This window comes from Vulpes vulpes, chromosome 9 (assembly GCF_048418805.1).
Source record: "Vulpes vulpes isolate BD-2025 chromosome 9, VulVul3, whole genome shotgun sequence".
Taxonomy (NCBI): Eukaryota; Metazoa; Chordata; class Mammalia; order Carnivora; family Canidae; genus Vulpes; species Vulpes vulpes.
In genome coordinates, this window is record NC_132788.1 from 42,068,586 (window position 1) to 42,080,944 (window position 12,359).

General features: G+C 38.4%; 1 protein-coding gene across 17 annotated transcripts in view; it reads left to right on the plus strand.

Moving 5' to 3' along the window:
• MTUS2 (microtubule associated scaffold protein 2) overlaps nt 1-12,359 on the plus strand; it is a 575,555-nt gene that overhangs the window by 381,623 nt on the left and 181,573 nt on the right. For all 17 annotated transcript variants that reach the window (XM_025996724.2, XM_072719894.1, XM_072719901.1 and 14 more), the window contains one exon: nt 4,808-4,969. In XM_025996724.2, the coding sequence (XP_025852509.2) occupies nt 4,808-4,969 (162 nt within the window). The remainder of the gene's footprint in view (nt 1-4,807; nt 4,970-12,359) is intronic.

A 12,359-nucleotide genomic window follows, 5' to 3' on the forward strand; every position in this document is an offset into this window, starting at 1 on the left:
AAACAGATTATAGAGTTCAAAAGTGGAGCTTCATGTAGCGAAGTTCATAGGTATTCATGAAATGATTTCTTTTTTCTCCTGGGCATAAACTAAACTATACATGTCTTAGCTGTTGGATTCATGGCAGAAGTGATACACTCCACTTCTAAGCCTGACCCAATAAATCCTTCCACAAATAATTCATTTTTCCCCATATACCAGCTGCATATTAATGTCTTTTGAGAAACCCAGATTAGGGCAAAAACGCAAGATAGAAGGAGCCTGAGTCCCTGAGCTCCTGCCTGGAGTAGAGCTCCCCAGGATAGCAGATCATTCAGATTACCTGTGTGAGATGATTCATGATTGAGCAATAAACTTTAGTTATGTTAAGTTATTGAAATCTGGGAGTTGCTAGCTTGTTCTAATAATCAGGCCTATATGGAAACTTGATGCACAACAGCTGGCAGTGCAGATATCACAGAGAAGATGGACTGTTCAATATATAGGCCTGGGATAATTGGCCATCAATATAGAAAACAGCAACAACAAATACAGTCCCCACTCCATGCTCCATTCCAGGTGAATTAGTGATCTAATGTGAAAAACAAAGTTTTGGGTTTTTTTAAAGATTTTTTATTTATTCATTCATTCATAAGAAACACAGAGAGAGGGGGATCCCTGGGTGGCGCAGCGGTTTGGCGTCTGCCTTTGGCCCAGGGCGCGATCCTGGAGACCCGGGATCGAATCCCACATCAGGCTCCCGGTGCATGAGCCTGCTTCTCCCTCTGCCTGTGTCTCTGCCTCTCTTTCTCTCTCTCTCTCTCTCTCTCTCTGACTATCATAAATTAAAAAAAAAAAAAAATTAAAAAAAAAAAAAAAAGAAAGAAACACAGAGAGAGAGAGAGAGGCAGAGACACAGGCAGAGGGAGGAGAAACAGGCTCCATGTAGGGAGCCCAATGTGGGACTCGATCCTGGGTCTCCAGGATCAGGCCCTGGGCTGAAGGCGACGCTAAACCGCTGAGCCACCTGGACTGCCTGAAAAACAAAGTTTTAAACCTTTTAGAAGAATACATAGGAGAACATCTTTATTATCTCAGGTAGCGAATGAAAAGCTAAGACACATAAGGTGCAAATCAAGTGGGGGAAAAACTGAGAAAAATCAGCTACGGTAAAAGGAAAGACTTCTGAATAAAGCACCATCACTGTGGAGGTTAGTCAAAGACTGGGAGAATGTTTGAGATATATACCAATAAAGAATCAATATCCAGAATATTTTTTTTAAAAACCTCCTATATGTCAATTAGAAAAGCAAAATACTTGAGTAGAAAAGTGCGCAGAGGTATGAGTGGGCATCTTATGGAAGAAAAAACTTGAATATGAAAAAAGTGTTCCATCTCACTGCTTGTCAGAGACTCATAAATTAAAACCAATTTCATTAATTAAAGTCAAACAATCACTACCTGTGGTGGGTGTGAATTTCAACAAGCAATGCCCTGAGTCCTGGCAGATTCCCCTGTAGCCGAACCAGCAGTGTTCAGTATTCTCATGCGCAGTGGTCCCTTATGTCCTTATTCTCACCTTTTCCTGTGTCTCAAGTAGTTCATCATATGTTTTAAGGACATCAGACTGTATCTCTTTATTCTTAACATCCTGCAGTTACTGTCAGATTTATCTCAATAATCCTTTCCTTTCTTCTCAGAGCAGCGCATCTGATATTACTCCCTGGACACTTTGCAGGTTCCTATGAAAAACTGACTTGCTGTAATGACCAACTGCTGAACTTAAAACCAACCTGTGTGTATTCATAACTAACACAGAAGAGCACGCTATGCACCAGACACCATTCTGTTTTCTTTCTTTTTTAAAAAAAGATTTTATTTATCTGCATGAGCAGGGGAAGGCGCAGAAGGAGAAGCAGAGAATAGCTGCTAGCAGGGAGCTGAACACAGAGCTCAAGCTCAGGACTCTGCGATCATGACCTGAGCCGAAGGCAGAAACTCAGTCTGCCACCCAGCTGCCCCAGTCACTCTGTTTTCTTGTACTGACTCTTGCATTAACATTGTAAAATTCACCTTTATTAGTTCTTTCATGTCCCACCACAGCTCTTTGAGGTCCATGCCCAGTATCCCCACTTGCAGACAAAGAAACTGAGAGGTGGACAGGTGGGAGGTGGAGGAGGTGGTATGCACACCCTACTTGTTCAGTCTGCACCATTTATCAGATAATAACCTGGATCGTTTGGGTCAGATTTGGGGACTGGATTAGACTCATGAAACACTTCCAAGGACTGAATCCTCCAGAACATTTTTCTGGCTCCCACAAGCAGTTTGTTTATTGCCAGTTGTTTTCTTCCTCTTATCAAGCAATGGTTTAATGTTGTCTGCATTGTTGTGAAGTACTTGGAGCATTTATAGACTTCAGCAGCCATTTCCAAATTCTGAGTACTTTTCACTTACTAAATAATGAGTCTTTAATTACTGGCTGACTTAAGCTAGTTTTCGAAGAGTGATGCTGTTAACTGCCAGCTGTATCCCACAAAGATGGACAAGAATAGAGTTCTATTTTATTTTGTTTTACTTTCTTTTCTTTTTTGTTAATTCAAGACCTCTCTCAGAGGAGAGTCCATCACCCACATAGCTTCCTTGACACTCTGTACTTCAGACAGATGAATTACTTCCCAGTCTGGAAAGCCGCCAGATCTCTAAATTGACACGTTCTCTGAATAAATGTGGAAGAGGATGATGCCAGGTGCAAGAGGATTTGATAAAAAGGCATTTGAACTTTATAAATGATACAAAACATTTCTCTTCTTAAGAAACTTTAATAAATTAAGTAAAAGACTCTATGTGAAACTTTTTATGTTCAATTCAGTTTCCACTACACAGTTTAGTGAATAGATTACTCTGGCAGTATATCAGCAGTAGGCTAAGCAGTAGATAATTCCATGTGAAATATATTCAGTGGCCGAGCCACCTCCTTCCATCTGAAATGTCCTACAAATCTCCAGAGATCCTCTAACTCCTAGGATTGGACTGGTGAGCTCATTGGATGATTAAGAAGCTAAGACTTACTGTTTTCAGGTGCATGGCATCCCTTTTCTTGATGAAGTTTTTTTTTTTAAGATTTTATTTATTTATGAGAAAGAGAGAGAAAGAGAGAGGCAGAGACACGGGCAGAGGGAGAAGCAGGCTCCATGCAGGGAGCCTGACGCGGGACTCGATCCTGGGACTCCAGGATCAAGCCCTGGGCTGAAGGCAGGCACCAAACCGCTGAGCCACCCAGGGATCCCCCCTTTTCTTGATGAAGTTTTTGGATCGAACATGTGGTTCTTTATCTGACATTCAAGATACAGTACAGATCCTTTTGGAGAAGTTTGGATGCATTTTGTTCTGTTTGCATATATTAAATGCATCCTCCTAGCCTTATTTAGAACCATGTAAAACCTTGCACAGACCTGAAAAGAACTATAGGACCAGGGTTATTTGCTAGGAAATAGCACATCCTTTCTTTTTCCTTCCTAAATACAGTTTTCTTTAGAAACAAAGCAAATCTCACCAATTTTAAACAGGTTTTTCAGGTCTTCCGAGGGAGGAAAGCTGCAATCTCCGACTCTAAGTGGTTGAATAAAATTCCTGGATGTTTTAAATATTAAAGCTACTTGAATAATGTTATCATATTTATGCAGGCCCTATCTAAATAGAATGTTGCCTAGCCTTTTAAAATGATGAAAACAAAAAATTTAATCTTTTGCTAAAATTCTGTATAACTTCTTCCAGCTGTCATTGCGTATTTTCCATGGTAGATGGTCACATTTCTAACTGGATAGTTTAATTCCAAACAAGCCATAGTTCCGATACATTCAGGCTCTATTTAATTTAGTGGATTAGGCCTTGCAGCTGTAATCAGAGGTATATTTAAAAGACTGATTCTTTAACAGGGAATAAATGATGGTGTCATTGTCTGTAAGACATGACAAATGTATAAACCACAGTAGGTTTGGAAAGCTCTAGAAGAAAACTTGGGGTTCATGCATTTTATTTTATTTTATTTTATTTTATTTTATTTTATTTTATTTTATGCCTTGTGCATTTAAAGCTGACACAGATCCCCATATGCCATAAGTTCAGAGCGTCAGAGCAGTCATTTATAAATGAACTGTCCTGTAGACAAAGAGTCTTTCTATATTGAATGGTTAACTGAAATTATTGATAAGCATCTTCTGCCTTTGCAATAAGCTCGCTCTAATTCAGGAGCTTTGTAGTCTGGTGGGATCTTAGCTTTCCGGGCAAAAAGCTTCATGAGTTTCAGAGAGATTCTCTGTCCCCATGGTCCTCACAACTGTACTTTAACGCCAAACCTCTTATTTTGAAGGCAAAATAACTTGGGTATCAGGGAGTTCTCCATCAGCTTCTTGGACCGGCAGTGCATGTATGCATCTCTCTTATTCTCAACTCTCCTAGGTCACTCACACTGGTTTTCAAAAAAGGATTGCTCATCTCCTGTGTGTTACACATCCACAAAAGCAAGTTCTGTGTGTCTGTGTATGTGTGCGCACACGTGCACAGGTATAAAATCCTCAGAGATTGCCCTTGTCTTTTGTGTAGCCCCTTGCACAGAGCATTTGAGTGACAAACTTTGCTGTCAGACTAAAGGGAGCACTTTTCTGCTTCTGGTCCCAGAGAAATGCTTTTCAAGGCCACTTGCTAAAAGTCAGTTCGAGTTCTAAAGCAGATGACGGTATTGGCATTGGTTGGCGATTGCAAATGGCAAGGAGGGTCCATCCATTTTTCATGAAGTTATAATTAACACACTGTCTGCCTCCCACAGGGTCAACCTTTGGGAATGAAGACCAGCCGGCTCTGAAGGCAGCTTTGCCTTCCAAAGACACACCCAAGGGGGCCAGCCGGGCAGCCCCTCCAGCATCCTCCAGTGTGACAACACCCCGCAGGAGTTTGCTTCCAGCGCCAAAATCCACATCTACACCTGCTGGTAAGACCATGTGCCTTGGAGAAGCTGCACAGTGGAGTGCCTTTTCTGTATTAAGAAGTCTTTTCAAAGCCCCCCTGTACATCAGTTATTTAGATGGGATGATAGATGAGTTTGAAATGGCATTTAAAATTAATAATAATAATATCACTATTTTCAAAGTACTTTCATATATTCATATGTCTAAATTCTCACAACTGTCTCTCACTACTCTTCCAACTGGTAACCCATTGAATCATACATTTTGATTGTAAGAAAAAAAGAATCAAGCTATTTTAGGCAGATTGGCATTTGGCTCTGGATTCCTGTGTTGATGAAATCACTGGAAGAACTGTAGGACCAGCTTCTGACTGCACCTTCAGGAATGACTCATGGAACCCCACAGAAGTTACCACCTCTATAAGGATCTGGGAGCTCTGTTCCCTGCCTTTAGTTCTGGGCTCACACCACCAAAGCTGAGATCCAGGGAGCAGCAACTACCTCAGAAGGGCTCCAGAACCAAGCTGTGTCTGCTAGATGCTGGCCCACAGAAGGGATGCCCTGCCCCTCCATACCCATGAAGCTGGTGACCAGAGGCAGGGCAGTCGGCTAATGCAAAAGTGTAACAAGTGAAGGTTCTTGTCAAGGCAGCCTACACGTGGCCCCCTCATCTCACTCAGGTACCTCTGTCTGCGGGGTGCCCAGGCATGCAATTGTGAGCTGCCCATCTTCTGCACTATAGGAAAGGGCACAAAGAGGAGGGGAGGATGCATGTTATTTTATTTTATTTTAATCCATTGTACAAGGCTTATCCATCTGGTATCTATTCTTTCATATCTTTCTTCTATGCTCAAATGATCATACCAACATACATATATGGTTTTATGTGAGTTTCTAAAACTGAGAATTTATTTTATTTTAAAGATTTTATTTACTTATGTATTTGGGAGAGAGAGAGGAAGGGAAAGAGAGTGAGTAAAGAAAAGGGCAGAGGGAGAAGGAGAAGCAGGCTTCCTGCCGAGCAGGGAGCCTGACACGAGTCTTGATCCCAGGACCCTGGTATCATGACCCGAGCTGAAGGCAGAGACTCAACCAACTGAGCCACCCAGGTGCCTCTAAAATTGAGACTCTATACCCATTTTTCTACATGTTGCTTTCCTTATTCCAAGAGCACATCATAGAAATACCTTCAAATCACAGTATGGCTCACTCTTTCCAGTGGCTGCCCAATATAGATATACCAGGATGCATTCAACCTTTCCGCACTGTGGGCACTTTGTAACTAGCGTTGCCCCTATGAACAGTGCTGCAGCAAATGGCCTTGAATGAGTGGCGCTCTTTCTATGGGATTAATTCCTGGGAATGGATTGCTGTGTTTGATGCATTCATAGGTATCACTAGATTCCTTCTAAAGATGCTGCAGTGCTTCATGTGTCCACCTATATGCCTGCTAGGAATAAGTATGATCCCATTTTAAGACTTTAGTCCATCTGATGGGAGTAAAATACTTTCTCAATGTTCATTTTTTTTTTTTGCATTTCCCTAACCACTAGACTAGCTGGATCCCCTTGCTCTAGGTTGCAGTATCACCTTGTAACCCTCTTGGGTAAGACTTAAATTACTTGTTTAAGTTTTGTTCTTCCTCAGTAGAAGGAAAGCTTCTGGAGTCAGTGACTATGTCTGTTTTGCTTTAGCACAGTATCCCCACTGTCTGCCACAGTGATATAAAATGATCCTTAACGTCTATTTGTTAACGGTTGGGTGAATCAACCAATGAATGCATGGATGCTGCATGGCATTTGAATCTTTCAGTTCCACTTTTTTTTTTTTTTAAATTAATTTTTATTGGTGTTCAATTTACCAACATACAGAAAAACACCCAGTGCTCATCCCGTCAAGTGTCCACCTCAGTGCCCGTCACCCATTCCCCTCCAACACCCGCCCTCCTCCCCCTCCACCACCCCTAGTTCGTTTCAGTTCCACTTTACTAATAGCTTGGCCTTAGGGTTTTTTTTTTAAGATTTTATTTATTTATTTATTCATGAGAGACAGAGAGAGAGAGGCAGGCAGAGACATAGGCAGAGGGAGAAGCAGGATCCATGCAGGGAGCCCAACGTGGGACTGGATCCTGGGTCTCCAGGATCACGCCTTGGGCCGAAGGCAGATGCTTAACTGCTGAGCCACCCAGGCGTCCCTTGGCCTTAGTTTAAATAGAAAACAATTAGACAAGTTTAAGGGAAGTTAATATAGATGTTGAATCAACCATATAGGTGAATGTTTCTCAAATTTTAGTGCATTACAATCACCTGCATAGCTTGTTAAAACACAGATTAATAGGCCTTATCCCCAGTGTATCTCATTCAGTAATTGATAATTATTATTACATGTTATATATATTATATGTCTAATGTTTAGGAAAAAGGTAATCTATTATACATATTTTTCTCTACCTGGCTTTTATCATGTAATGCTATCCCCTAAAAATCACCTTCTATGGGGTATACCCTCAAGACGAGGAAAAATAACTCCTCACTCTTTAAGTGTAGACTGTGCACAGCAGCTTACTTCTGAAGAGGACAATTTGGAAAGGGAACAAAGAGTAACTTTCTGGAGTAGAAATCTGACAAACATTACCTTGGATGATCCAAGTTAACATCAACATTATTATAAGTCATGCTGATAATAGTGTACCTTTGATATTATGCAATGACAATGGCATTCTACCTCTGTGGTCTTCCTCCCCAAAACCCAGAGCCCCAGTATAATCATGAGGAAAGGTTCAGACAAATCCCAATTGAGGGACACTCTACAAAATACCTGAGGGCTATTCCTCAGAATTGTCTAAGACAAAGTCTGAGAAACTCATACCCAAGAGGAGCCTAAAGAGGTATAGCAACTAAATGTAAATGTAGGATCCTAGATAGGGTCCTAGAACATAAAAAGGACAATAGGGAAAAAACTGTGGAAATCTGAATAAGGTATGCACTTCAGTTAAAAAAATTAAAAAAGGGATGCCTGGGTGGCTCAGTGATTCAGTGTCTGCCTTTGGGATCCCAGTCCCGGGATTGAATCCCCGCATCGGGTTCCCTGCATGGAGCCTGCTTCACCCTCTGCCTGTGTCTCTGCCTCTCTGTCTGTCTCTCTCAGGAATAAATAAATATAATCTTTAAAAAAAATTTAAAAATCACCTTCTAGTAGAACATATTTCCCCATTCAGTAGGTCTGGGGTGGTGCCTAAGAATTTGCATTTCTAACGATTTCCCAGATGCTGCTGCTGCTACAGACCTAGGGGTCATATTTTGTGAACCACTCTTGTAGAAAAACAGCCTAGGAATTTGGACAGTTGTTCTCAGAAAAAGCCACATGAAAAAATAATCTACCTCATTTATAATAAGAAAAATGTAAAGTAGAACTACAATGGGCTACAGTATCTCACCTAGTCAGTTGGCAAAATTCCAATAGGTTGAAAACATCCACTGCTGTGAAGCTGCGGTAAAAAGGTATCCTCATGCACTACTGGTGGTATAGAAGAGAGTACACATCTTCTGCAGGAGAATTTGGCATTATCTAATAAAATCACATGAGCATTTGTTCTTTGACCTAGCAGTCCCACCTCTAGGAATCTTCTAAAGGTAGACTAGCGAAAATAAAGGACACAAAGTATTTAAAATCACAATCTGGGCACCGGGGGTGCCCAGCACTGTTTGAAATAGCAAAATACTGAAAACAACTCACATATCCGTTAATGAGGACCAGCTGAATGGATCGTGATTCATCCAAGATGCAGTGCTATATAGCTGTTAAATGAATGGGAAAACACATATTACTAGAAGGTGATTCTGAAGGGACATCATTACCTGATAAAAGCAAGGTAGAGAAAAGTATGTATAGAAACCTACTTTCTTCCTAAACAATAGGGACATTTATATATATAATATATTACATATAATAATTCTATATTATAAATTATTATTATAAATTATATATAATAACATACATAATTATACAAACAAATTTATGTAAATAACATATATAATTAACTATATATTTGCTTCTATTAAGAAACAAGCAATTGAAGAACAAACTTTCAAATTTTAAAAAATGATTACCTGCAGGGGAAAAGAAGGAATAGGATAGAGGTCATAGGGATAGAACGTAGACTTTAAGTATACCTTATTTTGTAGATTTGACTTTGAAGTCAGATAAATTTTACACAATTGTAAATTAACATTGACTTTTAAAAGGTGATATCTAGAAATCAAAAGTTCAATTTAATGAAAGTAACTGAATGGCCTGTTGGTGACATAAACATACAGAGAACTATTTCAAGTGACTTTATAACAGCAAATTGATTATACAGCTCTAATAGTATATATCATATGTTCAGAAAGAAAGTCAAAAACATCTTAAACTTTTTTCAGTAATTATATCATTGGTAGTGTTGGTATTATGATTCTGAATCTACTGTTATTCTGAATTTGTGTATTATGAGATAAATGGGATATAGCACTTAGATATCAAGGAGATTATTGAGTATAACAGAAGAAAGTATGAACTCATCTGAAATTTACCTTTGAAAAAGGTATTTAAAAAAATATTCCTATCTCTAACTTTCATTAGAAATGCTGACTAAACCAGTAATAAGGAGCACCCCCAGTACCCAGATTGTGATCTCTAAATACATTGACCATTAGAGGGAGATAGGAGTCCTTGGAGAAATGGCTAGTTCCAGGTCCAAGGTAGGAATTGTAGATCTTAGAACATCTTACCTTGCCAGAAAGCCAAGAAGAACTACAAGAGTTATATCAAAAGGACTGTAGAGTCAAACTGAATAAGCTCATACTAGTTAAAAGAAAAAGTTTGAATATCACTGATTCATAACAGCTGTGGTGGACTAATACTCACCACAATATATGTATATCCACAAGGGCATAATGGTACAAAAGATAGACAGCAACTAATCACTTTGGGGGATGCTAAGAAACTACCTATTATTTTGGAAGCTGGTAAAAAAGAAAAATAATAAAACATTCGGCTTCTGTTCAGTCTGTACCTCAAGTCAACCAAATAGTTGTTGAAGGGAAGTTTCTCTTATAAAAATATTCTAGCTAACAGGATAGGATAGCATATCTCCTTTTCACAGCTCTAATGAACCAGAGGTGAAGGCAGTGACCATCAATGGAAAGATACAACTGGGCTTTATAAACTGTCCTGATGAAAATGTATACATTATCTGTGAATTAGGGTTTTTTTTAAAGATTTTATTTTTATTTATTTATTTGAGAGCGAGAGAGAGCATGGAGTAATGGGAAGGAGCAGAGGGAGAAGCAGGCTCCTGGCTGAGCAGGGAGCCTGATGTGGAACTCAATCCCAGGACTCTGGGATTATGGCCTGAGCAGAAGGCAGACACATAACTGAATGAGCCACCAAGGTGCCCCTGTGAATTAGTTTTGAGGTGAAAATGAATCTGAATTAGCTTCTAGATCTAACTACTAATTTACTGGAAATACAAGGACAGAGAAACATTTTAAATAGCAGCATGGAAATAGAATTAGTGGAACTCGACTTTGAGAAATGCTATAGGACAAAAACTGATTTATACAACAAAAGTTGTAAAAAACAAGAAAAAGTCAAAAAAATTGGGAGGAAGAAAGGGTTGGAGGGAGAGTATGTAGATTACAAAAAATTTAGACATACCAACCAATTGCAAAGTATGGATCTTATTTTGGATCCCAATTTAAATACACTCCAAAAATGTTGTCAAAGATAACTGAGGAAATGTGAATGTATTGCTAATATTTTAAGCATGATGTAGTGATTGTGGTTATGGTCTTAAACAGTCATATTTTAAACATTCATACATGATATGATATGCTTTCTAGGATTTGCTTCAAAATAACTCAGGATGATGGCAGGTGGAATCGGTACGTTTATAGAATATGAAACAACATTGACCATACATTGCTCATGGTTAAAGTTGATTAATAGAATACATTAAACTAACTAGACTAGTCTCTCTACTTGAATATTTATTTAAAGTGTTATATAATAATATAATAAAATGTATTGAAAGAGTTGTTGTATTAGTTGAAATACAGTTAAATGGAAATCAGGTATATCAGGTGTGTAGGAAAGAGAAGTTAGCAACTATTTAAGCCCGTAAAGTTTTATTATTTTTTTCAAATATTTCAGCTATGTAAGAGATTTCTGAAAACCATGTGATCTTGATAACAGGAATTCTCTTTCACTTTGTATTACTTTATAAAACATTTGAATTTACTGAATCTAATTTTGTCCTCACAAAAACCCTAGGAGGTATGGGGAAAACTATTCTTTTACAAATTACAGAGAGGCAAACCAAGACTCAGGATGTGAAGTAATATATTGTTAAAAAATGAATTTTATCACTGAATTTTAGCTTTGCCTTTATTCCATTCATTTGAATTTCTAAGTTAAATAAAATCTAGTTTCAAAAATAGAATCAAAAAAAAAATAGAATCAGTTTTCACATTGCCTTGTGCCATCAAGGTACTTAAAAAGTAAAAGATAGGCATGCAGATTATAATTAAATCCCAAATAATTGGATTTCTTGGGACCGTAAGGTGTTTTGGTTATCTTAATTACTTAGATAACACCCATCCTTGCTTTAACCCATGTTATTGGAAATATTTATAAACTGCAATGCTTTGCTTCTTTCCCTTGGTGATTCCAGGCTAATGATGGCAGAGCTCTTTTATCTTTAGGTTCTCTGCTCAATTATTGTCATCCACAATTGTAGATACAGCATATACCCACAATAGGACATATCTGGGGAGTACTTCGGCTATTGCCTTTAACCTAGATTTCTGATGTGAGCTTTTATTGTGGGTGACTTTTTTCTGGTTCATTCATTCAGGAGACATCAGGGTGCTTATTCTAAGCAGTAGGATGAGTTGGATTCAAGGATATTTAGAACAGTTCTACTTTTAAGAAGCTCACAATAAGGTAAACAGTTATAAACTAATAAATAGAGTAGGAGCAAGAGATCTATAATCTTAGCAGCAGGATTCCAGTTAATTGTAGCATATCAAGAATTCATTGTAAAGTGGATTAAGAACTATGACCTGAAAAAGTTTAAATTAAATATAATAGGTTTTTATTATTTATTCATGTTATCACTTGCCTTTTTCTTTAGTCATTTTTCTAGCTTATTTATTAATTCCTCTCTGACTTCAGAAAAGATCCAAAGTAGCATTCAGTAAAGGGTACAGAATAGCCCAGATTCAAAGGATAAAACTCCAACTAATAAAAAAATAAAATCCTAATAAAACTAGATCCAGAGTTTCCTGGCTACAAGAGCAAAAGAAGAAATACAACCAGGAGGTAAGAAAAGAGCATGTCACTTCTTCAGAAGAAAGAAGCTTATTTCCTAGAA